Source organism: Haemaphysalis longicornis, unplaced genomic scaffold (assembly GCF_048455015.1).
Source record: "Haemaphysalis longicornis isolate Haplotype H1 unplaced genomic scaffold, Haemaphysalis longicornis Haplotype H1 scaffold_3, whole genome shotgun sequence".
NCBI lineage: Eukaryota > Metazoa > Arthropoda > Arachnida > Ixodida > Ixodidae > Haemaphysalis > Haemaphysalis longicornis.
The window spans coordinates 159663893-159691738 of NW_027526335.1; the positions used below are offsets into that span (position 1 = coordinate 159663893).

General features: G+C 48.2%; 1 protein-coding gene across 1 annotated transcript in view; it reads right to left on the reverse strand.

Moving 5' to 3' along the window:
* LOC144175505 (uncharacterized) overlaps positions 1-27513 on the reverse strand; it is a 57273-nt gene extending 29760 nt beyond the window's left edge. The window contains exons 1-3 of the mRNA XM_077704585.1: positions 27285-27513; positions 13256-13314; positions 10806-10880 (exon numbers count right to left, since the gene is read on the reverse strand). Of these exons, the coding sequence (XP_077560711.1) occupies positions 10806-10880; positions 13256-13314; positions 27285-27387 (237 nt within the window). The 5' untranslated portion in view covers positions 27388-27513. The remainder of the gene's footprint in view (positions 1-10805; positions 10881-13255; positions 13315-27284) is intronic.
* Positions 27514-27846: the final 333 nt, after the last annotated feature.

Here is a 27846-nt window from a genome sequence, read left to right on the forward strand (position 1 = left end):
ACGTTTTTTTTAAGTGGCTATCAAATGCGTTCTATTCGGCAACTGGAAAGCCGGCAAACAGCCGCTACACCACTGCAATGCCGTCATTCAGCGGTCGAAGAACGCGAACACCGGGAAGGAGAGAAAAATATTTCGAGCAAGTTGCTATGTTATCTGACGAGATGATAGCAGTAATTTTTGGTTGAGGCACATTGCGACCCCATAATCTAATGTGTTGGTTGACAACTTTCTGCAAGCACTCAAGATATAGAAAAAAAGTTGAAAAAAGTGTTGCAGGGTCGCATTAGGTTGGCGAAGACAAAATATTTGGACAGAGAAACCTTCCTTATGACTGTTTTTATGCCGAATTGATAAGGAAACGAAACCGAGCAAAAAAATTAACAGAAAAAAAACACGCCTGCTTTTTTTCTCCGAACCCGTTTGAACCCGTTTTAGCCGGTTCGAACCGGAACGGAAAGGTGCTCTGGAACTGAATCCGAACCGAACCCGAAAGGCTTGAACCCGAACCCAAACCCGAACTGAACCCGAAAACAGTCCGGTTCGACACCCTGGCTGCAGACTTTCGACGTTCTCTGGTTTCGGGAACTGCAAGATCGCCTTGAGCTTCTCGTTTGGCCGGAGTGAACCTTGGTCCACAACGAAGCCCAGGAGCTCGATCCTGCTGGCAGCCAGTTGTACCTTGCGGGGGTTTACTGTGAGGCCTGCGTTTTGCATGCGCTCCAACACAGTCTGCAAATGAACAACGTGATCCTCAAGGTTGTCTGAATATACAACCACATCATCCATGTACGCCATCGCGTAGTTGAACTTCGCGTCCCCCAGCACGATGTCCATCATGCGCTGGAAAGTTGCTGGGGAATTTGACAAACCGAAAGGCAGCCTCACGAATTCAAACAACCCTCTGGTACAAGTGAACGCTGTTTTATCGATATCCTTCTCCTCTACGGGGATCTGTAGGAAACCTCTACTACAGTCAAGTGTGGTAAAAACCTTTGCTGAGCCTAGCGCATACATAACCGCATCGATGGATGGAAAGGGATACGAGTCTCTCGTAGTTATCGCGTTTAGGCGTCTGTAGTCTACGCACATGCGGACACTACCATCTTTCTTATCCGCCAGCACAATCGGAAATGCCCAAGGGCTTTGTGATGGCCTCACCGCTCCTGTATTTACCATCTCCTGCAGGGCTCCGTCCAGCTGTGGTTGCTTGTGGACGCTCAAGGGCCTTGGTTTGAACCGTAGTGGACGCGCATCTCCCGTCTTGATGTGGTGCTCCAAAATGTTCACAGTACCCGGAGCTTCCGTGAACATCGCTGCGAAAGGTTGTAGTACTGCTGCGAGCCGTGATTGTTCCTCCGGTGGTCCTGCGAACGACATCAAGATTGTTCGCAAACCATTTTCAACGTCTCCGGCGGTGGTCTCCTCTGTCACCCTGACAGAGATTCTGGTGGTCTTGCTGCAAAGCTGTTCAGCGGCGTTCTTGGGCCGTTGTGGTAGTTTCCAGCCTTCACGTCAAGCACTAGCCCTGTCCTGGCCATAAAATCGCGGCCTAGAATGGCTGGACAGGAAAGACCGGAGAGGTACAAGAAACGTTGCCTGTGCTTGCGACCATCTGCGATTACTGTCAGCCTCACTGCCGATGTTATCGGCACGACCTGATCCGAAGCTGTTCTGATACTGGTGCTTACGTGCCGGAATTTGATGTTCCTCGGGGAGCACCATTCTCCGACAACGTCTCCAAACACAGAAACCGTTGCTCCAGTGTCCAGTACGGCACGTATAGTCAGGCCAGCTACCTTGACTGTAATAAAAGGTGCATTGTCCACGCCTGCAGCCTGTCCGCCAAGGGCCAAGGGCCAACAGCTCACCATGCGCTGATTGTTGCTCGCTGGAGGCCCTTCGTGTGCCTTTTGCACCACGTTCCCGCCTTCCATGTCGTCCATGTAGGGTGCGGCATGCTCGAAGGCAGTTGGTGTGGAATTTCGGCTCTGCTCCTGCACCCGCCGTCTGCGCCGAGCTTTCGGCGGCCGTTTTGGCCGCTTTGGAGGCAGTGGGTCTTTGCACGGCTGCGTCTGCGGGTTTGTGCACTGCTGCCTGCCGCGATGCGGCGAGTCTCGCCGCAGTTTTCAGGGGCTTATCTCGATTGGTTGCGCGAGGGGGTCTGCACAGCGTGCCGCTGGGTGGTACGATGACCAGAATACCAGTGCATTGTCGCGTGCGCCTGTCGGCTGCACTGTGTCCAGGCAAGGTGGCGCCTCCGAGCTCGCAGAGCTTGAGTACACGGTCTGGTGGAAAGCCGCTTGCCGCCTTTCCTTGTTGCTCGACTCGGGTGATTTGGACACGAATTCCTTGCTGATGTCTGCACAGATGGATTTTCGATGGTTGGGAAATGTCTCCCAACTGTGAGGTACTTGCCTCTGGTCATTCCGGCTGAACGGGTGCTCCCACGATGGCGCCTCACCACCGGGGTGAGTCGGCGCTTGGAAACCATCTCCCACGGGGGCGCCGCACCGCTGGGGTGAGTCAGCGCTGCAACCATCTCCCACGGGGGCGCCGCACCGCTGGGATGAGTCAGCGCTGCAACCATCTCCCACGGTGGCGCCGCACCGCTGGGGTGAGTCAGCGCTGCAACCATCTCCCACGGTGGCGCCGCACCGCTGGGGTGAGTCAGCGCTGCAACCATCTCCCACGGTGGCGCCGCACCGCTGGGGTGAGTCAGCGCTGCGGCCATCTCCCACGGTGGCGCCGCACCGCTGGGGTGAGTCAGCGCTGCGGCCATCTCCCACGGTGGCGCCGCACCGCTGGGGTGAGTAAGCGCTGCAACCACCTTTGCCATGAATGATCGCTGCTCGCTTGTGGTTTTTCTCCTGCGATTGCCGGTTGTCCGGCCCCGCACCCATGAACTGCGCCGCCTTCCTTCCTCGCTGCGTTGTTCGCTTCGCTCGGGGCCTCCGCTGGTTCATCCCTGGGGGTGTGCGGTAGGTGTACGCACACGAAGCCTCTAGGCATGCCTCTTTAGGCGGCGGCGGTTGGTAGGATTCCGTGGCCATCAGCGAAGCCTGTATGGCTGTAGCCTCCTTGGCGAGGTCTTCAAAGTCTGAGAACCGCCGGGACCGCAAGTACGGCTGGAACCTGGGGTGGCACTGTCGGATGACCCGGAAAACTTTTTCCTCCTCGGGTGCTGCCGGTTCAGCCCGCTGGTACAAGTCCTGCATAGAACGCACATATCCCCGAAGGCTTTCACCTTCTCCCTGTGTCCGAGCGCGAAGTTCGTCTTTGATTCGGTACGCATACCCAGGTGGCAAAAACTCCACCTTGAAGCGCTCCTTGAAGTCCGTCATGTCCTCGAATGGCTTCTGGTGACGTCTCCATACGCCAGCTTCCGCCCGCAAAGCAACTGGCAAGATCCTGCTAATCAGCACTCTATCTGAAATTGCCATGGCTTGTTGGTAGTCCGCGAATTCATAAAGAAAGTCGAAAACAGACTTCTTGTCGGTGGAACCTGTACACGTTGGCACGGCCAAGTTTAACTGCAACGACGCGCTGCAGTGACAGTTGCATTGACGAGCCTGCGGCGGCCGATCATCCAATAATGCCTCAGTGTTAAGCTTGCTAGTCTGAAGCGCCAACAGTTGCTTTTCAAACTCGGCCTTCGATTCTATCAGTTGGGCCATCAAGTCAAGAATTGGCTTTGTGTTGTCCGATAGCAGATCAGTCTGCGCAATACTATCCGACAAAAGCACGGAGGCATTTTCGCTTAACGCGGGAACAGCATGCTCGTCCGTCGACATAGTTGTAGCTGCAGAATACTGTCAACACTGCCTTGAATACAGCCGTTCTGACCGGCGCAGAAAGAAAAAAATGCTCCTAATAGGGCGCGCACAGTAAATCAGCGGTTACATTTCGATAAGCGCAAATTCTGTGGGAAGTCACTCACAGGATTTGTTGCGCAGCTTTCGGCTGCTCCTTTCCACGCCAGCTTCGTCGTTGAGCGGTGGCTTGTGGTAGACGGTTGGAAGCATTCTCCGGTCTCGGAGTGATGCTAGCAAAGTAGGCACGGCCGTCATTTGTGCCGCCGAATCCGCCGGTGACTTCTGCGTAAAAAAGGTTAGCGACCCGAGCAAAGCATACACAGTTCTGAAGCGTTCTGCAAGTATTCTCACTTGCGGGTGGCAGTGTAGCTCGCGGGGCGAGTCAAAGCTCGACGACAATAAGAAAAAAAGGAATAAAGAAAGAAACCACGTCGGGCGCCAGTGAAGGATCCCCCTTCGAGCGTAAAGGGTTCGCGAGCCCGAACCTACCCGACGAAGTAACGCCGATCCGCATGAGAACAAATCACCGGTTTATTCCGGGAAAACCAAAACAGGAAAAAACAAAAAGGCAGGTTGGGAGGCAACAAAAAGAGAGCACAGCAAACAAGCGCCGAAAGCGCGTAAAGAAAACATTGCGGTGGTTGAAACCCTGCTTCTCCAGAAAGGTACAGCATGGTGCTGTACACTCACGACGACGTCTTCAGTCACTTGTGCCGACGTCGGGTGAAGAGCGTCCGCCTCGGACGCTGGTTGCTCCTCGCGGTCCGGGCTTCATGGTCGTGGCTCGCCGCCGCCCGCGGCAGCAGCTGCTCTCGCGTGTCCCTCGGTTCGCACTGTCCAGCTGCTCCTGTGAGCGCCGCTTTTAAGCCACTCTGTTGGTTGTGCGCATGCTCCGGGTTCTGTTGCACTACACGTGTCCGTAGCGGCTCACTGTTCATCTCACACGCGCGCACGGGCACCATGACGCACTGACGCCACTATCAGTGTTCGTCCGGCACTCACTGCAGTGTAATCACCCTCCGCGGGCGCACGTAGGGGCTGCGTCCCTACAATTGAAAATTCTAAACGATTCTCTTTATGATTGAGATTGGTCATCCTCGCTTTAATTTTCCAGTTGTTTTTTCTTCGCAAAACCAACTGATCTAAATTATCCTTCCTAGGTGTGTCGTGAATTTATAAGAGCACCATTCATTTTTAAAATCCTCTGTTGTTTGGCCGATCCCCTGATTGGGTATGCGCCATTAATTATCAGGATCAACAACAACAACAACAATTCCGGCGAAGGGGACGGTGTGGTCCTGATTTCCCGGCGGTGGTCGTGAGCAAGAGGGCAGCCTGCTGACCAGACGCCGCTGTTCTACTACCGGGTGCGCGACCGTCGTTCCCCTGGGATGGCCTAGAAGGCAACGGCCAGGGAACGACAGCACGGACCAGCGCCCCACGACCTGCCCACGTTCGAGGAAGTTCCGCCAGCGCATCGAAGAAGCTCCAGCCAACCTGCACCCTCCCGAACAGCTCATCCAACACGTGAGACTGTTGCAGTTTGCCAACTTGACTTCTGTTAAAACGGAAGCGTGTTTTTTTTAAGTGAGCAGCCCTTGTTAGTTTTCTTTTTCCGTCGCCTTTCCACTCCGCGTGTTCTGCCATAACGCAACCCTATAAAACGTGCCATCTTCAGTTCTTCTTTATGTTCCGGTGCCCTGTCTCGTCATTCTCCCGTCCGTAACGCTGGGGATCGTTAGAAGAGCCTGCATTACATCACATCTGGCGTCCGGCGTACCGAAGACATTTGAGAGCCTACGCGACAAAATGATCGCCGAGCAGTTCCTGAAGTGCTGCCGCCCGGAACTTGTTGTCTTCATTAAAGAAAGAGACTGCCAGACCACTCAGCAAATGGCAGAGCTTTCCGATCGGTTCCTGGAAGCCCAGTCTCTAAAGAACTTGGGGAAGTTCAAGGAGGACACTCCGACACACCCAAGCTCGAGTCATACTGATGGCGCTGCAGAGAAAAAACCGACTTGCTTTATTTGTGGCAGAGTTGGACATCGCGCTCCTGATTGCCGTATGACGGGGCAGGCTCCAATATGCTCCGAATGCGGCAAACCAGGCCACAAGAGCGAGAACAACAAATCGAGAGAGCACCATCCCAAGCAAGTTTCTGCTTGTGTTGTAGCGACATCCCGGAAAGGAGAGGAACTATTCGTCCTTACATTCATATTTCTGGTCCCAGTCTGCGGAAGACGATTGGAGGAGACGCAACTCAACCAGGACGCTCCGCCGACGGCTTACGTGTCGTTACCGGTCAGTTATACGGGAAATCTGTATCTGTGCTACGGGATTCAGGAAGTAACGCCATAATTGTTCGTGAAGAGCTCGTGCCAGCAACGTGCTTGACAAGTCAAGCCAACACTGTGCTGTTCCTGGACAAGACAACACAGCGCCTCCCAGAGGCGTATATCAAGATCCATACTCCATACTTTTCAGGCCACGTCCTGGCGAAGTGCATGGCCGATCCACTTTATGACTTGGTCTTGGGTAACATCTCCGGCGCGAGAGATCCATGCGATCCTGACCCGCACTTCACGCAACAAGCACAGCAAGCAGATGAGATTAAGAAGCTACGTGCGAACCGCCGTAAGCACAGCGACCCCAGAGACAACAAGCCACCCGAAGTAGTCCCTGTTGTCAAGGCCGATAACTTAACAACAAAGAACTTCACGGTCGCTGAGGTGACTAGAGAGGAGATGAAGACAAGGCAATGTGGAGATAGAACTCTGCGTAGTTGCTTTAGGAGGCAAGGTAAGAAAGTCACATCTCGAAGGGGGAACACCTACCTATTTGTCAAAGAGGACGGCTTGCTGTACCGACGGTGCCACCTCTCATCGGGTCAACAGTACAAACAACTGGTAATTCCAAAAATTTCCATACTCTGAGCTCGAGACAGCTCACAACAACATTAGACCCTGCTACAAAGACATTCGGAAGACAACAGAAACCGTTCTTCACGAATTATACTGGCCGAATATCTACGCCGACATTAAAACATTCGTCAGATCTTGCAATGTTTGTCAGCGGAATGCTCCAAATTATGAAGTTGGTGTAGTGACTTTGTGGAAGACGCCTATTTGTGCGACAGCGTTGTCTTACGGACTGACGCATTCGACAAAAATGTAGGAGCCGCGCTTCTGCAAGAGTGCCTACTAGTATTGTTAGGACCCTGATCAAGTGTACAGTGCAATCGGCTTAGTGACAAAGTTGATGCCTATTTCCTCAGTAGAGTGTGAACATCCGTGTGTGTTATTTCCCACCAGTGCGTTTTTCTTCTTGGTAGAGTAGTGATAGTGTGAAAGTGTGTGTCTTCGCCAACAACTTTCTAAAGTGGGGACACATGTGAGGAAGTAGCGGTAATGTTGCGTTTCTGAAGAACATTTCGTCGAAGAAGACGGCCTATCCCTATGCTGGGGCTATGTGCCACTAGGAAGAAGAGGAGGAGCTAGAGGAATTCCGGTGAAGGGGACGGTGTGTTCGTAATTTCCCGGTGGTGGTCGTGAGCAAGAGGGCAGCCTGCTGACCAGACGCCGCTGTTCTACTACCGGGTGCGCGGCCGTGGTTCCCCTGCGACGGCCTAGAAGGCAACGGCCAGGGAACGACAGCACGGACCAGCGCCCCACGACCTGCCCACATTCGAGGAAGTTCCGCCGGCGCGCCGAAGAAGCTCCAGCCAACCTGCACCCTCTTGAACAACTCATCCAACACGTGAGACTGTTGCAGTTAGCCAACTTGACTTCCGTTAAAACGGACTCGTGTTTTTTTAAAGTTAGCAGCCATAGTTAGTTTTCTTTTTCCGTCACCTTTCCACTCCGCGTGTTCTGCCATAACCCAACCCTATAAAGCGTGCCATCTTCAGTTGTTCTTTATGTTCCGCTGCCCTGTCTCGTTATTCTCCCGTCCGTAACGCTGGGGATCGTTAGAAGAGCCTGTATTCCATCACATCTTCCCAGACTCTGGTTGGATGCGTCAGTCCGCAAGACGAAGCTTTCCTGAATATAGGGTGGTCGCAGGATAGGAGCGGACGAAAGCTTTTCCTTCAGGACGCAGAAAGCTTGCTCATGGTTTTCATTCTATTGAATCTTTCCATTCCATTGATATTTCAATTATTTTCCACTCATTCCATTGAATTTGCATTCATTCCATTCATTCATTCCATGAATTTCCATTCATTCCATTGAATTCCATTCCATTGAAGAGGGCAGCCTGCGGACCGGACGCCAGATGTGATGGAATACAGGCTCTTCTGACGATCCCCAGCGTTACGGACGGGAGAATAACGAGACAGGGCACCTGAACATGAAGAAGAACTGAAGATGGCACGCTTACAGGGTTGCGTTATGGCAGAACACGCGGAGTGGAAAGGCGACGGAAAAAGAACACTAACTAGGGCTGCTAACTTAAAGAAAACACGAGTCCGTTTTAACAGAAGTCCAGTTGGCCGACTGCAACAGTCTCACGTGTTGGATGAGCTGTTCGGGAGGGTGCAGGTTGGCTGGAGCTTCTTCGGTGCGTCGGCGGAACTTCCTCGAACGTGGGCAGGTCGTGGGGCGCTGGTCCGTGCTGTCGTTCCCTGGCCGTTGCCTTCTAGGCCGTCGCAGGAGAACCACGGTCGCGCACCCGGTAGTAGAACAGCGGCGTCTGGTCAGCAGGCTGCCCTCTTTCTCACGACCACCTCCGGGAAATCAGGAACACACCGTCCCCTTCGCCGGAATTCCTCTAGCACCTCCTCTTCTTCCAAGTGGCGCATAGCCCCCCCCCCCATAGGGATTGGCCGTCTTCTTGGACAAAATGTTCTTCAAAAACGCAAAATTACCGCTACTTCCTCACAACCTGTCTGTAATTTGTGATTATCCCAGCAAGAGGGATAGGTCACTTCGCTGTCTAGCATACGTATTCATGCGAACGGCAATTAAACTCCGCAGCTCGATATCTCGGAGTAGGAATGCGCTAAATATATTCTGCCAAATGAGACTGCGTAGAAGCAAGATCGCGTCTAACTTTTCAATACAAATATGCCTGCTCACTGCAGCCGCTTTAAATGATTATTCAATTTTACTTGTCTAAGCCACCGGCATCAATAATTACCACCTAATTCAGTGCCACCTTGGGCGCATAACGTCACTGTAGAGGTTGTTCTTACGCACATCTGAGGGCCTAATTTGAAATAAAAACCTGTTGTTGACCTAATTTTGATCACCCTGTATATATATCACAGAAATAAGGGTTGGCAGTCAAGAAAACCTCGGAAAGCAAAGGGGAGGTTGTGGTAGGTCATTGAAACAGATAAAGAATTTGAAAAGAAAGAAAGAAAGCGGAGAAAAAATGCCCGCTAGGTGGGATCCGAAACCACGACCTCCAGAATACCGGTCTGGTGCGATAACCACTACGCTACCGGCGGGGCGATTTCCCCCCCGCTTTCTGGGGTATTTATGTCAATGTAATTTTTTCCTGTGCTTGGGGGTGGTAGCCAGCGCCACTCAGACTTCTCGGAGTGAAGGGGACCTTCTTTTTAATCCCCGCGCCGTGACTCGAGTGTCTACGACATGTCGAGAGCGGTCAACCACCGTTGAACCCTCTTAAGCTTCCAATGGCACCAAGACTGCCACAACAGAGGCCCTCGCAATGCATGTAGCGAATCAGAATAGGAAAAATGAGGGGCTCGTAGAAATAACACAGAAATAAGGGTTGGCAGTCAAGAAAACCTCGGAAAGCGAAGGGGAGGTTGTGGTAGATAAACAATTTGGAAAGAAAGAAAGAAAGCGAATAGCGAATATATATATATATATATATATATATATATATATATATATATATATATATATATATATATATATATATATATAAGTAGATATATGTACTGCGTTTGTGAATGAGGTTTTGGTATGTTTGACCTTTTTAGTTTTGTCCCCAGGTTCTCTTCAACCAGTTTTATGCATTTACGCTATTATACCGATGAAAATTTTAAACTCCCCCTATTCTAGCCCGTTATACAGTTTGTTCGCTCTGCAAAGCGTAGGTGTTTTAAAATGTTTAACCAGAAAAAACGCGGAGAGTAGGGGTAGAGTTGGTCCGTGTTTATAATTTTATTGGTGTCTCTTTTATTGGCGTCTTGCTTTTCTATAAATATTTATGGCTACAATGATGTATTTCTGATGTCTTAAATCCTCTTCCACCAATTTCTCTATTCATGCTATTACAACTATTAAATGTGTTAATTTTCCCAATTATGAATGTTACAGCACAAGCCTGGCTTTACATGGTTTGTGTGATTTCACGATTTATAGTTCAGTTTGGCTGTGTCTATTCTGGCTCCTTTTTGTCTGTTTTGATCTTGTGATGCCGATCTATAAAGTACATATTTTTTACTTCATAAGTTTGCTGTTATAACTTTTTCGTTCTCGCTTTTTTGTATTTTTGGATTCAAATGTTGCATGGAACAAATTGACCTTGTTCAAGCTGTTATAAGAACTGCATAGCTTAAAATGATTAATTACGCATTTCTGTATAAATGTACGTCATTACTCGACTCATTCATTCTTACGATTTGTTTTCGTGCTTTGCTTTGTGTTTTCATGGCTTTTTCTGTTTCTTTTCTCTTTTTGAGGACGATATTGAAGGCAGACATTTTAAATTTGTTTTATGATTTTTATATTTCTAAGTCCTTATATATTTACTGTCTTTTAGCTATCTCCATTGACGCGGTTATAATTAATCATTGCGTGAATTTGGAAAATTGTGTATTGCTTTGTATGTATAGGTGTTACGATTTTGGGACCGCCGGGGTAATCAGGTAAGAATGCTTGCGCATTGAAACTCCCCTTGTACTTACTGGGAAATGTCTGGGGTAGAATGGGAGGCCATGTGATTTTGGCACAAGAAAGGAACACTGACGCCAGAAGCGGCGCTAACAGTGAGTGTCATTGAATGGAAGTAGACACTCACTGTTTTGTTGCAAATTTTCCAGGCCGTCGCACTGAAATCGGCCCATCCAAGGGTCTGGTTGAGGACAACATCCACCTGCGAAATAAGAATGTATGCGAACGTTATATTTCTACGGCTTTGCCCATTGGTTTTTACGTTCCTCTCGACTGAAAGTTGCTCAATACACTTGGCAAATTCTTCCGCAGTGTCTGGCGTGACTGCGTAACAAGGTTATTTTGTGTTTCTCAAAATGTAAAAGTAAAATAGGAGGCAAACTATTGCAGCCAACTAGAATCGCTGTGCTGTGTAACCACTACTAGGTGATTTTGTTGGATTGTTCATTGTAGAAAGAACATTTCGGCAACGGTTTCGCATCACGCAGTTGTCTTAGTTTGGTGCATTTTGAGTGTGCTTAGGCTTGAAATTTCCCGCGTTGGGAAATCTTTATGTTGTAATGATTGTTTGTATATAAGTTAGTGAAGCAGGCTGCTTTACCAAACAGCTATCGGTTAAGAGGTGTTGGTAAACAGCAGTGCGATACTCTAAGAATATACTGCAAGCCTATCGCCAGACTTCTAGAAGGACTCTGCTAACGCATCTACAAAGGGAACGTTACATTGAGGGCGGGGTGTACCGATGTGGGGCTTCAGTGCTTGTAAAAAATGATCCTAAGCAGCGTATTATCTGGCCACTACGGAATACGGTTAGTACGTGTGAACACCAGGCCGGATGAAATTGAAACAGGGCTAAATAAACGGTGTTCTGCATGGTTGACAATGAATATAGCGTAATACTCATGAAGGCTAATGTAATGATTAAAAAAATTGCATTTTTGTAGCCACCTCATTCCGTAGGGACGATTTCTCGTTCAAGCCTGGTCAACCACCGCAGTAAAAGAAAAGCAATTGAAAGTCGAACACGAGCATTTAATGGCCTTTTCCACTTGTACATGTCTGTGAAGGTTGGCGCATGCTAGGGCCATCATAGAGCAAGAGCTCTATTACTAAACATTGCAGGCTTTTGTCCGCCTAGGATTCCAAGCCGACTACAGACTCAGCATTTGTGGTTTCCGCAGACGTCACCTCTTCCTCCCCGTCGTCGCCGGAGACTTCGTCTAGCGCCGACGCTACTTCATTACGCCATTCCGCCGCCACAGTTTAGTCCAACGTCAGCATTTCGCACGTTGGGGCGTCGTCGTCCATGGCCACGAACTCCTCAAGCGCGAACTCTGCACCGGTGGACCGCAGTTCGCGTCCATGTCGCCGTCTTTCACGAATGGCCCATCCTCGCTGCTCATGCTGGTTTCTGGCTGGTCAGCTTCTGACAGACGCCGAAAACCAACACTTTTTGAAGCAGTTTCTCACTTTCGAGCGTTACGTTCTCCCATGACGTATTTAGGTAATGCACTGCGGGAAACAGTGACCGTTTCACTGGATTGTTGGCTTGTGGCACACGAGCTAGGAAACGCCGAACGATGGATCTCCTGTAGATGTGCTTTACATTATGTATGACTCCAGCGTTTAGCGGCTGCAACTGGCTTGTGGTGTTCACTGGAAGAAACACGACCCTAGATGGCGAAGAAAAGACGTGTCCTTCGGCTGTGCCGAGCGAAAAAGTCACCATGACCCAGGCGGCCCTACCGCCGCTAGGCGCCTGCTTATTTGCCCCGCGCGCTGAGGCTCGGTCCGCACGCACGTCAGCACGTTTTTTGTTCACCGTAAAACGTATAATCCGGTCGTAGTTGGAAAATTTATTTTGGAATTTTGAACATTATTCCCGCGCAAACGTGTTATGCAGGAAAGTAGTAACCGGAAGAAAAAACATTGTAACGTTATGGGGCATTGCTAGTGTTCACAATTACGGGCGTAGTAGCCGGGAAGTCGTATGAACCGGAAACGTATAAAGGGAGTTTTACTGTATTGGCTTCATCAGAGATTATCTTCGAAGTATTTATTATTGCGTTATGTTCAACCAGTTTTATTCATTACGCGTACTAATACTCCAATTGTGGCAGCGGCTCTTTGTGTGATGTGACCCAGTGCACTTTCAAGAGGCTGGTGCAGATTAATGGCAGAAAATAGCGCAAGAAATACAAGGACAAAAAGAAGAGGGGACGACACACAGCGCTGACTAGCACTAGCCCAACTTGCCATCTTACTTCAGTACATTTGTAGTACGTCCGGCTCTTTCCTTTGTTATATAAAAAAAGTCAGCGCTGTGCGACGTCCCCTCTTCTTTTTGTCCTTGTGTTTCTTGCGCTGTTTTTCGCCTTCGCCATGACTCAGAATTCGTACCAAGTAGACCAAATTGCCATCTTACTAAGAGGCTTGTGGCCTTCTTCAGGGGTCTTATTTATCGATTTATAAAGTTCAGTGTTTGTGAAATAAAATTAAAAATATACTGCAAAAAATCAAGTGCACCTGAACAAACGAAGAAATCCGGAGCATGAATCTCATAGAAAACACACTCACCCATTTGAAATTCTCTCCCATACAGTTTCTGAAATCTATTTGTTGTTTCAATGATCGATCTGTTCGCGAATTGAAAAAGAACAAGCTGATTAAAAAATTGCGTAGCTCGCACGCCGCGAAAGTTATGCATGAGTGTATTGTAGCGTTCATGAAGTATTCAAGAATTTCACAACTAATTTATGCACCTCAAATAAACCACTTTTTTTTTCAAGGATCATTTCAACGTTCATACAAAAATGCGATACGGAAACAAACACATCTTGTGTCCGCGAGCACCGAGACTGAAATGTGGAATAATCGAGTGAAATAGCGACGAAATACAATTACTGCATTTGAAGACATTGTTATCGAAAGAAATCGCATCGTGCTTTAGCGCCGCCTCACCGGGTCCTATGATCGCTTTCTCGGTACTTTTGTTTGTCTCTTTCCTAGGGCCACGGAAGCTCGGGTTACGAAGCCCGTTACTATAGCAGCTCTGCAGCAGAACTGCGCGCAGCAAATTTTTTGAGGGCGGACAACAGTGCTCGCGGCCAATCAAAGATACTGCTGAGGTTTGACACAAAGCAGCAGTGGACTAGGTTTCCGAAGGAGCGAGCGGGACAGGGCTAGGAAAAATCGAAGGAAAAAAATCCCGGGCCATTTCAACCACACGTGAAACCTGGGGAAGTGCGAACCAGGCAGTGTATAAGCACTCTTTGCGACTTAGCGTTTTTTACAAAGGAGATGAAACCATTGGGGTCAGAGGTATACAGCTTGGCTGTAAAAATCTCCTTAGAGCGAGGCGTAATCCACTGACCCGGAGTATTTTTACCACGCGTTAGGAAGCGCTCCAGCGCGAGGCGTAAACGAGTGTCCCTGTGTTTTTGTAGTGCGCGTTACGTTCTAGCGCGATGTGTAAACGAGTTTTCCAGTGTTTTGGTACCGTTACTGCATGAGACGACGATTACAACGTCGTCGACGACAGGAGGCACCAACAACCCCAGCCCCTAAGGGTCTTCTCCTCAAAAACAGCAAATACCAAGAAACAAATTATCGAGCAAAACATTAGGCAATTTCTTGTAGGAGTGGGGTGCAGTAGTTGTTGTTCGCCAATTGCACTGGTTGGTGAGTGTTAAATTGAAGGCGGCGCATTCATTGGAGAAAAGCCCGCAGAACAGTAAACCAGGGACGGCCAACAAGGAATTAGAAAAAAAGTTTAACAATGACATTACCATAGCTTCCAGTTCCTTCTCAAAAATGCAAAAAGGAATACTTCTGATTTCGTTTTAAGTGGGCGGTTTTATTGTCAGAAAAACGATGATTGCTTGGACCGGCTGAAGGCACTGTACACAATATTTATGTTGTTACAAGAAGGAAAAGCAGTGACGCGCAGCGCCACATGGGATCCCGGAAGAAGAAGAAGCAGTGCGTTGCACATAGCCGGCGCCAGTGCTGTCTCGGCCATGGCCACCATCATGTAGATAGAGTGCTTCACTGTCACCCATTGTTAATCTCATTTCTCCTGCCACCACGTCACAATATCAACCACACGCATAAATGAACCGCACAAAAATGTGGATAGCAATATGTTTATTTGATAAAATCGATGAGGTCGGGTAGTCCCGACCGTGAGAATTTCGACGAGTTCAGCCGCTCGAGTCGCGAGCTCCTTCTGAGGACATGCAGGTCCGAGCGGCACAACGCATCTCTATCCACTGGTCAGGAAAACCATTGGGAAGAAATTACTCCCCTGTACAAACCTTCATTTGGTGTTTGATTGAGGCCATCACCACAGCGGGGACAGAGTGGGGATGGGTAGAGCGGAGTATCGATGTTGATGCAGCGTAACTGTACAGTGTAGAAATCCCGTTTATCGTGGGCGTCAGTGGCGCCTCTCCTCCATAGTGAGGGATGAGTGGTCTGGGGGAAGGGTGCAGCCTGTGAAGAGGAATGCTGTTTTATGTCCCTGAAGGTCATGAGAGCATCCCTGGTCAGTCTCGTTCCTTGCAGGGTACAGTCTGCATCGTATGTCCGGGTGACAAATGCTCGGGCGGCCGTGTCGGCCGTCTCTATCCATCGAATGTCCGTGTGCGCCCGCAAGCATTGGAGTTCGACCGTGTGGGATGGCGAATTTCGACAGAGAATTCTGTGGGCCGCTCGCTAAATGAACTTTCTTGTCAGTTTTGTACGGCATTTTTCGAATTTGAGAGTATGAGTTCCGGGGTGAGCTTTTGAGTTGGTGTCAGAGCGATTGCCGCCTCGGCAGCTACACGCAGATGTCGGATGGGAAGGGCGAGGATGTCAGGTGAGGAAATAAAAAGGAGTCTCTAACTGCGGTAGCGAATGCCTCTTTATGGTGATATTCTAGTTCGTTCACTTAGATGGTCGCTCGGAAAGGGAGCAATTTTTGAGCTGGTAGCAAGGAGTTCGCCTTTTGGCATGAAATGGCGGTATTTTGGATGGATCGAACACGGATAAGATTTCCAGTGATGATTTAATGCATCCGCGTGACTCATACCCTTCAGCTGGACTGATACCGAGGACGTTGTAGGAGGAATGTGCCTGCGGAACGGCACGCCGGGCGGTTGACTTGGCTAGGGTCGTGGCCCTCAATTAGTTGTTCTGCCTTATTAAATACTCCTGTTTTCTTCAGTCTGGCTGTGGAAGCGTTGGACGGTTACTGAAGGCTACTCAGAATCGTTCAAAATAAGGCCATCTGGTTTTCTTATCTTGTTGTCCTTGAGAGAGGAAGTTAAGAAACAGGGTATGCGATCCGGCTGACTTGGAACGCTTAGACATGTCTCAGAGAAACTTGGACTTTGAGGCCGTGCCCCCGACGACTGATCCTCCTGAATAGTCCCATTATTTAGGTAAGATGCTTCCAGAGCTTTTAACAGCGAAGCTGTTTACCGAATAGTAATTTTTCGTGTCCGCAGTTAAAAATACCCAAAATTGCTGAGCGCGCGCACGTGAGCGCGGGCCTCGCGGTGACCGCTCGGCAGTCAATAAAACCAATAAAATTCCCAGCGATCGTGTGTGCGTGCCTCGCGACGACCGCACAGCGTCGCCGGCGCACGTTTCTCAAGTTAAGCATACCCACTTAGCGAGATTGGCCAAGATTGGCCATGATTGGCCAAAAAAAGCTTCAGCGTTCGCCGGAATCCTGGCGACACGTGCGCGGAACGCGAGAGACTCCAACGTTCGCCGTAATCGTGGCAACACTTGCTGGGAACGAAAAAGACACGCTAGAGCTTGCGCCCCTCCCAGGTGATGCCAAATGATTATCACTTCAAAATAAAAAAATAACGAAGCTCACACTTGTAGCACGATGATAGAGTAAAGGTCGTTGTTGCAGCAAAGAAAAAGTACATCGGCTACAGTCGTGGACTTAAACGTTCGTGATGGTCATGAAGGTTGCGTACAGAGTCGCTATTTTCAAGCCTTACGCGTTAGGGTGAGCTCCCTTCATTGCTTCAGCATCTTTGTGTTGCACCTTTTACTCTCTAGTAGGAGTTCTAGAAATTTGAAGGTGGCAATTGTGGGTCACCCAGTTTTAGCGTGGCTATTTTGTGCGGTGCGGATGTGGGAACATAGTTGTATGTTCATATGACTGGTCCTATGCGCTCGAACCCTAAAAGAACGGTTTTAAAACATAGTTTATGAAATGTCTTTGTTGGGTCCAAGGCTAGTATTCCTGCTGAGTACCACATGGAGGGTGCCTCGGCAGACCGTACTGTAGCCCAAGATGGATATCATTTGCCGCAGCCCTACCCCGAAACCATACATATTGGGTGACGTCAATTGCTGCTCTCTTGTTAACCTGTTTATTCGTGACACAATGATTTGTTCAAATGTATTCTCTGCACATAAGGTTAGTGAGGTTGGTGTAAGAGTATCTGTCGAAAGATACTATTCCGGATTGGGGAGGGGGGCAATTTTCGCGTGATGGAATTCTCGGGTAAGTGTGTCCTCGAAAAACAGCTTCATAAAGGGCTTACTGATTTAGGCAATCGAGCGGTCGTTCAGGTTTCTGAGCATTCGTTTTGTTACTTGGTCCTGCCCTGGGGCGGAGCACGTTCACATAGAGTTCCTGTAAATAGCTCCCCTAGGGGAGCAGAGTTGCGCGTCCATCCACCATCTTAAGTTCCAAGTTGTGCGGGAAAGCCAGCCGTCTCGCATGTAGGAGCTGCCGTTAGGCCGCCGCGCATGCTGCAGCGGCGAGGAGGTGTGGTGACGAGCAGCGCGGACAAAAACTGGAGCACGATAGTCGGCTGGTCGGCGGCTTATCAGCTGAGCGGCTGAGGCGGCCGCCGCTTCCGCAACCGCCGATGCCCAGTTGAGCAGAACTGACTGAATACGGGGTCTTGTGCGCAACACTGAAAGCGGGAATACACTGAATACGTTTGGCATGGAATCTTGGCATCATAATAGTTGCGTTATTGTCGTCTGGTGGTGGTTTTAGCTGCAGCGAGAGCCTGCATTTTAGTTCACTCTACGCGTTTTGGTTACCTTGCATCTCGTGTTCCCATGTAGGTTTTCTAAATAAAAATTCAAAACGCTGTAACTAATTTTACCTTCTGTGACGTCAACCCACATTTGGCATAATGCGCAGGGAAGGGGTGGGGAGTGGGGGGGGGGGGGGCGCCTCGGACTGGCATGCCATAAGACCCAGGTGCCAACCCAATATTTAGCCACTTTTATGCTGTTTGTAGCACCCCCTTTTGGTCACGTCGACGCCGGATGGCGCATTTTTGCGTAATGAAGCGCTGATTGCTTTCGCATTAAAAGAGAGCTCTGGGCGCTTGTGGTGTCTAGCCCAATCACTTGCTTTGTTCAAATTGTCATTGAAATTTGCTTTGTTCAAATTTGTTCAAATTTGCTTTGTTCACTTGCTTTGTTCAAATTGTCATTGAAATTGTCATTGAAATTGTCATTCAAATTTGTTCAAATTTGCTTTGTTCACTTGCTTTGTTCAAATTGTCATTGAAATTGTCATTGAAATTGTCATTCAAATTTGTTCAAATTGTAAAGATTAGCAAAAGGCTCTTGTAGTAACTGAAGCTTCTACATGAAAACACAAACGTCGAAGCAGCAGCCAAGCAAAGTTGTGTGCGCTGTCTAGCGCTAGCGAATCGAATGACGCGGCATTTGGAGTATTTGCCGTTATCTTGGAACGCAGCCTTTTCGAGGAATATTCCGCCAAATCAAGACCATAGTATTCTAAATATTGAACAGGTTCCGCAGAACGGAGACGTATTCATTGTGACACCCACACCTGTAATAGCTATTTCAAAACGCAATCCAGTGATCACAGCAATAAAGAGTGACTCTGCGTTAAGTAAAGCTCACCTTTACAAATTTTGGCACGCACCCTCGAGAAGGTGACTGCCAGCAGTTCATCCTAGATTGACAATCGAATTCATAGGTAAAATTTATTTGGCTGCTAAAGGAATTGTTTCTCGTCCTACAACTGATAAAAAGAGTACGCAGCTGGTACCTAAACACTTCCTGCGCTAATAATGTACGGGGGTGACTCGCCGGTACGCAGGTCTAACTCGAGCGGTTTAACTTTGAGGGTGAGGGGCGATCGCCGCGAGAGGATTGCGCTTTCAACAACATCAACCAAGAAAGGAATGGGAGAAAGGTTATGCCACTGACAGTCATGGCAATTTGCGGTTGCTTTGCGAAGCACCAACAACAACTTTAGGACTGGGCAGGAAAACAGCTCGTAAATCTTGACTACTTCATCGGTTTTTCCTAATATACGGCCTCATTGCTTACTGTTCAGTGTTAAATTGCGCAACTTTTGTTAAGAAAAAGCAGTATTTTAAATGTAATCTTTTTATATGTAGTTTTCGTGGTTGATTTAAACTGAAAAACATTTTTTTTTTCACACTTCGCTAATAATTTAATCACGGAACCGGTACGCGAACCGGTTCGGTTTATGATTTAGTCGCACCGGAACTGAACCGGAACGAAATGAATTCTTCCGAACCCGAACCGCAACCGTACCGGTATTTTTTTCAGTTCGACACACTGTCGTGCAGCCTGCGCGGGCTTTGTCATGACCGTCTTGTTGTAAATAATCCCTTCACCCTCAACCATGGTTCGCCCTATTGGTCACGCCGCAACGGAACAATATAGTTACGTGATCCTGTAACTATAGGCTTTGCGTCTCTTTATAAACGATCAGAGGAATATATTTTTGATCCTCTAATTTTGATAGACGTCACTTGAGTTTACGTGCGTGTTTCACATTTTCAGAGAGGAATTCTGCATGTTGATGTCCCCGCGAGTTCATTGAAAAGTAAAATTAAAAGCAATATAATATTGAAGCGATCGCAATCAACAAAGTTACGGGCGTGTGTGGCCCAAATTAAGGTGTGAGTATGGCCTCTGATAACGAAGTTGTGCACAATGCCTTTAGTGCCTATTTTGTGTAAGACGAAATTCAAATATACAAAATATTTTCTCACCTGATTGAGCAAGCGTCTTTTGTCATCGAAAGGAGCCTGTAGTTTTAGTACATACAAAATATGGCACCATGGAATTTATATCTAGAACTTGAGGATGCATGTTTGCCTATATTCTTTACACGTGTTGCGTAAGGAAGTAAAGGGGGGGGGGGGGGAGGGGTGCGCCCAGTGGCGCAAGGCTGCGGTGGCGAAATATTGTGCCGAGCCCAGAGTGCGAGTTCTGTTCAGTCTAACTCGCTCGTGGTCTTTCAAAGTCGATGATGTTTTATTTGCATTTTTCAGTGGTTCCGATTTTTTGTGTCAGAGAACAGCAAGAACAACAACGCCGATTTTTAGCCCCACGGGAATTCTAAAGCTTCCGAATTAAAACACAATGGGATTTTTATACGTATTTGAGCCGCGTCTCTTTAGAAGAAATGCTGTCTCTTCCCTCCGCCCTCCCTCAGCATGACAACGACGAGGCCCAACTTCCTCTTCTCTGGCAGGCAGAAACAGTGAGTTTGTAAATTTTCTGGCTGTTGGTCGGTCTCAAGACATATCGCGCTGGACTTTGAAGCAATAACATGTGCAGTAGTGTACAGCATTTACAGCCTTTTTATTTTCAATGCGCACTCATACTTCTTTAGAAACGCATTCACCATGACTGTATTTGCCTAACTTAGTGAACCAGGGTCCATTGACTTTTTTCGGTTCTGTGTATAAAGTACTTGTTCACAGTATATTTGTTTTTTTTTTGCAGCAGAGTGGAGTTCGAGGCAAAGCCTCGTCTTCAAAATGATACACTTATTTGAAGACTTGCTTAAAGCTGCTCGTGCTACGGCACGTAAATAAGAAAGCTAGCTATGATTTGCATTTTTTAGTCGCGAAAGTTCAAACGACACTTGGAGAAGTGCGTCAGAAACCAATTACGCCGGTTCACCAGCTACACAATCTCAAAAGGCATCAGTTGGTCAGAATCGGCTTCGAAATTGGAATGCGCTCTTTTTCTTGAAAGTTCAGAAGGCCCATGCCGCAGCAGAAAGAGAAACACTAAGGCAAATGAATAAACTTTGTCATCGCTTCGTTGGTTGGTACAGACGCAGCTTATAGGCGTCTGCGTCACTGGCCTTTCGTAGAAGAACTGCGGATTAACAACTTAGGGGGTGGCTGAATTTTTCTCTTTTGAATTCGCCGACTGTCGACTGTGAATGCTATTGTATTTGACTGGTTGATTGATTGATTGATTGTAGGGTTTAACGCGCCGACGCAACGCAGGCGATGAGGCGTGCCGTAGTGGAGGGCTCCGGTTTATTTTGACCACCTGGGGATCTCTAACGTGCGCCGAAATCTCGTACACACGGGCGTTTTTGCTTTTCGCCTCCATCAGAAAAGCGGCCGCCACGGCCAGGGATCCAACCCGCAACCTCGTGCTCAGCAGCGCAACGCTTTAGCCACAGAGCCACTGCGGCTGGCGTATGTGACTGGTTCTCAGTCATTTCTCTGTTATAGATTTTTTCAGCGCACAAATTCTCCACAAGGCTCTTATGCAAACAGGAACTTTGTGTTGCTCTTACCGGAATATTGTATATAACCAGAAAACCATCTGCCTTGTTTTTCTAAGCTCTCTGAATCTGTCATTTGCCCTAGATTTGTTATTATCTCTCGCAAGTTATCTGTCGCCGCGACTTGAATCACTCTCAGCTCGCAAGGAGGCATGGCCACAGCGACATCTTGTCTTTCCCTGTCTCCAACCCGAATGAGGCCCTCACTATCGCCCCGCTGTGAGCTCGTGCGGAACCAAACCCCACCTAATCATCATCGCAGACTCAGTATGCCTGCCGCCTCCTCAAGGCAGGCCTGGCGCCAGCTCAAGCGTTCCAGGCTATTTGAAAGACTGTCTGGAGGTTTGCGGACTACCGTATAATGGCCTTGCAGGGAATGAAGCAGCAGATGCTGCAGGCTGCGCTCTTCACTTCCGGGCGCTGCACTCAGCGTGGCGGAACGCGAAAGTCCACCCGTTCTCCTCTCGCAAGCTAAACCCACATTCAGTGCCACCCACACCGAATACCTCCCTTATAGGAGGCGGCAAAACTTTCATCAGCCCCACTTACTACCTACTGCAGGCTTACACCTGGGTTAGACTTCAAATGAACAAAAAATACAAGAATACCATCCTCACCATATATCCCCTACACTTAAGACTCCTCGTGTCAGCGCTGTATCCTCTTCGTCACCGCCTACAACTTACTCTACTCTTGCGCGCACAATCCATGCCCTAAAGGAAACCCCACGGGAGACCAGGCTGACCAGGCTATCACCGCAGGAAAACCAATCCCTCGTGACTAGCGCTCTGGAAGCCGTGCACGCTCGCGGCCTCCTGATTTAAGGGAACTGAGCACACGCCCTTTTTCCCCTACCCTGTTCCTTACATCAATATATGTTCATCACTACTGCTAGTTCCATCGCTCAATAGCCCTTCTTCCACCCGGAATGGTAGGCGTTATTAGTCCTCTATATCCTTCCCACCCCATCACTATAATCATTTTTGTTAATTTGAATGCATACGCCTTCCACCACAATTTGCTGCCTGATTCTAGGCGCTCGTTTCCTATCCCTAAACGTTACTCCTTCGATATTTGTTTTCAGTTCTCGTCGTTAGACTATTGAAATACGGAGAAAAGCGAATGTCTGTGAGTACCGTTTTGGCTAATGGGCTGTCGAATCACTTTGCTGTAGTTTATTCACGAAGGCTGTTTAAAGGGCTCAAGAAGATTGGAGTTATAAGGTTGCCGTGGTACAAAAGATATAAATTTCAGTCTGGAAGTTATTCTTCGGTGTGCCAGTGAGGGAAGATCCGCTTTTTTCTTTTTTGTTTTAATTGTTTATTGCTCGAAGGCAATACAGGAGGAGGTCCGGAAGTTCAAAAAACTGTCCGGGGGACTCTATTACATTAATAATATAAAAATATTTTAGGGACACTTCAGCTAACCAGATTCTCACCGGAGATATAAAAATGCCCACCACCCGCGTTAGGGGCGCTCCAAGGGGAATCTGAGGCTTCAAACACTTCCCTCATTAGCGTTTAAATATGGGCTTGCGTACTGCATGATGGCATGCAGTCCTACATTTTTCTATGCTCTAAAGTGTAAGAGCTGTCTGTATTTTACCTTGGCCTCAAAGAGATTAGCTGGTCATATCCAGTGGTTCACTAATATTGAAACTGAAGGCAGTGACCATTCAGAGTGACCAAACATTGATTGGCGAAAAGTTTAATCCCTCATGAAGGACTCCCGCAGTGCCCGCCTTTACACAAGCCTAAAGACGGTGATCGGCAATGCGACCTATTCAACCCAAGTCATTGCTGCACTTAGAATCATTGCCGTGCTTCGAACATCCTACGTCAATAGAATGAACGCGCAGTATGAAGACGATTTAGTGTGTGCGACAATGGACACTGAACCCTCTACATACCAAGCTGTGAAACAAACAAACAAGGCCGTGTCGAGATATCCGTGCCGCTATGTACAATGCTGAGTGTAGTTTCAGTCCAGTGTTTTTACTACTTTAGTTGTTAATTACCTTAGTCCTCAGCTAAATGTACTTTTCATCGTGTTGTTATTGCTGCTCTAGGGCTCAACCAACCCCCCGACACAGTGGACAATATCTTGATAGGTGGATGAAGAGTGAAGACGTGGTCACATCGAGCTTCAGGATTTTCGCCTAGCAGAGCATTTTTGTCCTTAGGACGACCGCCCAAGCTTGATACCCTTAAGTTGCCAGGCACAACGTTCCACCCGCGTAAAGCCTTTGGGCTTCCTGGAAGCGGTCTCTCACTTTTCGCAATGAGCGGCAAAGGCGTTCACTTAGGACGGACACAGCGGCACCAGTATCGATAAGCGCTTATGCGGCTACACATTCAACAGTTAGTTCAATGACATTGGCGGGTGAGGAACGAGGACTTCCGCACTTAGAAGTCGTTGCAGTTTTTGCCTCTGGAACTGCAACCGGCAGTTTCCCTCGGCGGTTGGATTCTGGAGAGGGCGCATGGGGGAAAGGTTACGGGAATGCGGGGACGAGGAGCGGTGGCGCGGAAAGGGCGGATGGTCCGCAGAGTACGAACTCGGTATCGGGCCCGTGTCATCGCGAGCGAAGTACTGCTGAGGTCCAGAAAATGGGCGCTCGATGAGGGACGTCGTTAAAAAACTATGTCCGCCGGCGGCACAACCGTGCCACGTGTCCTGGAGTGCACCTCGCGTAGCTGATCGGGCGGTTGTCGGGTGTGCGCCAGAGATTCGGTGTTTGAGGTGGCAGTCGGTTATATGGCATTGTTCTCAGGTGTGTCGTGCGGTAGTAAGGCTGGAAAGCGCCTGGTTGCAGCTGCCGGACGACTGAAGCACAACTTAAAAGTATCGTTCCAGGATGGGGAGAAGTGAGGTCATCGGTGGCGAAAGGGGCGCTGCAACTTGTGGTTCGAGAAGTGCCGCTACTGGTGGCACTAAGGGCATCGTTGAAGGCGAAGAAAACGATGCGGTTGCGGCAGAAGTCTTGGGCGCGGGCACAGGCGCCGGTTGGCCGATCGAAGGAAGCGTCCCGGCTACCTCTTCTCGGATTAGGCGGCCAACATTCGGAGGCAGTGGACCCGCAAGCTCAGGAGCACTTGGAAGCAAGGACAGCTGCCGCGTAACTTCTTCGCGAAGGAACTGCTCGATTTGGGCAGAAAGCACGAAAGGACAGGAGATAAGGTTAAAGATGACAGCTTTCCTCGAGAGAAGTCGTCATTCCGTGACGGACGCTGGCGTGTGAAAACGCGCTGCTTTCGCAGTTCGTCGTAGCTCAGGCACAAATTTGTAACTTCGTTCACAGTCTTCGGGTTCTTTCGCATCAGAATCTGGAAGGCATAGTCCTCAATGCCCTTTAGAATGTGCTCGATTTTATCGCACTCGGGCATCTCAGGATTCACTCGCCTGCACAGGTCCACGATGTCTTCTATATAGCTTGTGTATGTCTCGTTTTCTTGCTGGGCTCGCGTGCGTAGGCGCTGCTCAGCGTGAAGCTAGCAGACAGCGGGTCGAGCGAACGCAGCCAAGAATCGGGCCTTGAAATCCGACCAAGTTCGTGCATCGGTTGTATTTTTGCGGAACCACAACTGCGCGACTTCGTCCACACACAAATCGACGTTGGTGAGCTTCATGGCGTTATCCAATTTATTATGAACGCTTACCCTTCCTTAGGAGGGCATCCAGTCCCCGGCGTCGTTATCATCCTTGCTGGTGAAGAGGGAAGATTCGCGTTGGAGCAGAACACCGGAGCACACGATGCGCGCTGCCTGCGGCGACCCCATTCCCTGGTCGATTCCTCCGATTGCGGGAGTAAGCACTCGCTTGCTGCGTAATTCCAGGTTGGGGACCTTGTAAAGTGTAAGACCTCCACCAAAACGTAGTGGGGTTTATTGTCAGGACGTTGTAGCAAGGCCATACTGTCGTGAAGTCCAAACGCGTCCAAGCGAGCTCTCGTGTCTAGGAACCAGTCTCGCGCACACCACTCTTGATGGGTTGCCTCGCCCTGATCCAAGCATATATCCACGTGTGGTGGATTGTACCATATTCAAGCACATACCCACTTTGGGTGAACTTTCCCAGAACAACGGACATACACCATCTTTTGTCTTGAGACGCATACCGTATATACCCATTTAATGAAGGGCGATTACTGCCCTTAGTATCTCCATTACATTACACACACACACATATATATATATATATATATATATATATATATATATATATATATATATATATATATATATATATATATATAGTAAGGAAATGAGGGGCTCGTTGAGGAAATGCCGAAAGATAGGTCAGCATTCTACAACGCCAAAGGAGGCATAGTGGTGCGGTTAGGCTCTTTTCTTTTTTAATACGGTTAATGAACTAAACAAAGAAAGAAAGAAAGCGGAGAAAAAATGCCCGCGAGGTGGGATCCGAACCCACGACCTCCAGAATACCCCCAAGCACAGGAAAAAATTATATTGACATAAATACCCCAGAAAGCGGGGAGGAAAATCGCCCCGCCGGTAGCGTAGTGGTTATCGCACCAGACCGGTATTCTGGAGTTTGTTGGTTCGGATCCCAGCTGGCGGGCATTTTTCTCCGCTTTCTTTCTTTCTTTCCAAATTCTTTATCTGTTTCAATGACCTACCACAACCTCCCCTTCTCTTCCTGAGGTTTTCTTGACTGCCAACCCTTATTTCTGTGTTATTTCTACGAGCCCCTCATTTCCTATTCTGATTCGCTACATGCATAGCGAGGGCCTCTGTTCTGGCAGTCTTGGTGCCATAGGGAGCTTAAGAGGGTTCAACGCTGGTTGACCACTCTCGACATGTCGTAGACACTAGAGTCACGGCGCGGGGATTAAAAAGAAGGTCCCCTTCACCCGGAGAAGTCAGAGTGGCGCTGGATACCACCCCCAAGCACAGGAAAAAATTATATTGACATAAATACCCCAGAAAGCGGGGAGGAAAATCGCCCCGCCTGTAGCGTAGTGGTTATCGCACCAGACCGGTATTCTGGAGGTTGTGGGTTCGGATCCCACCTGGCGGGCATTTTTTCTCCGCTTTCTTTCTTTATTTCCAAATTCTTTATCTGTTTCAATGACCTACCACAACCTGCCCTTCACTTTCCGAGGTTTTCTTGACTGCCAACCCTTATTTCTGTTATTTCTACGAGGCCCTCATTTCCTATTCTGATGTATATATATATATATATATATATATATATATATATATATATATATATATATATATATATATATATATATATATATATATATATATATATATATATATATATATATATATATATATATATATATATATATATTTATATATATATATAGATATATATATCACTACTTCAGAGGTCATGACATGGCAAAGGTGCGTGCCAACACTGGCATATTATGGCTTTCATCCGAGCTTGCAGCGTGGAATCCTACTTTTCTTTCTCATTTTGTCTTGCAACAATGTTCGGGAAAATATAATACAAAGTGTATCAATTACAGCTACATTTAAGACAGACTAGCGGAATCGTATTAGCGCCTCAAGGTTCAGTGACTGCTAAGGTGTTGTACTGACGGGGATTTTATCACCCGTTTTACAAAGTTTACCATGTGTGCATTGCCACGAAAGGTATTTGCGAAGCGGTAAGCTCAGTTCATGGGTGACAGTGCTCTGCAGGGGCCACGGTTGTTCAAAATAAGCCTCACCCCTCGAAGGTCCGAAAAAGCTTCGTGTAAGGGTACAAATTCTAAAAACAAAACTATAGATGTTATACGATATAAAAGGGTTCGCGGTTATCATAAAGCTGCCCTTTTTATTTTTTTAGTGCTTAAATGAATAGATGTCACTCAACCTGTGCAGAAATGTAAGGTAAGCAGTGTATTTTAGAAAAGTGCTGGCTTCCATTAGAAGTACTCTTCGTAATGAAGAATAAAATGTGTTTAAAGTTGCTTCACGAGGACTAGACACTGAAACATTGGATAGCATAATGGCTGGAATAGCCCAAAATTAGCCAATACAAAAAGGATTCTCTCACCGCACTTGGCGTTCGGGTCAGTCGGGGGAACCTGTGCTTGTGGCTCTGCAAGCTTTATCAGCACAGCGAAAATAACGGTCATGAATTTGGTCCTAGAATTCATGGTTAACTAAGGGTGATATACAACGTTCCCAGTTGCGTGTTATTTCCAAGCGAAGAGATGTACCTTTCAAGCCCTCTGAGTGAAAGTTTCGCCGCGAGATACGTCGTCAGCTGTGCTTCCCAGATGTTTCGTCCACGCCCTCGGAGAGCAGCTTGTGTTGCTGATTCTAGAAGCTTCCTCCGCTGATATTAAAAGTAGTGTTTCGCACGCATCTGCCGCCGCCTATCACATGTCACTTCGAACGGCATGCGACGTTGGACATATTGTTTTCAATTAAATAAAATGTCAGCATAAGGGGAAGTATGTTCTTCTCCCTACGCGAGTATCAAACGTTGCTTGCCCGAGATGTTTTCTTTTATTATTTATTTTGTGTTCTCTGTTTTTACTGTCGGTTATCATACTAGCTTTTATAAAATTGCTCGTGTAGGGCTAGTACTGACCTTCTCTTAGATTCAAGGC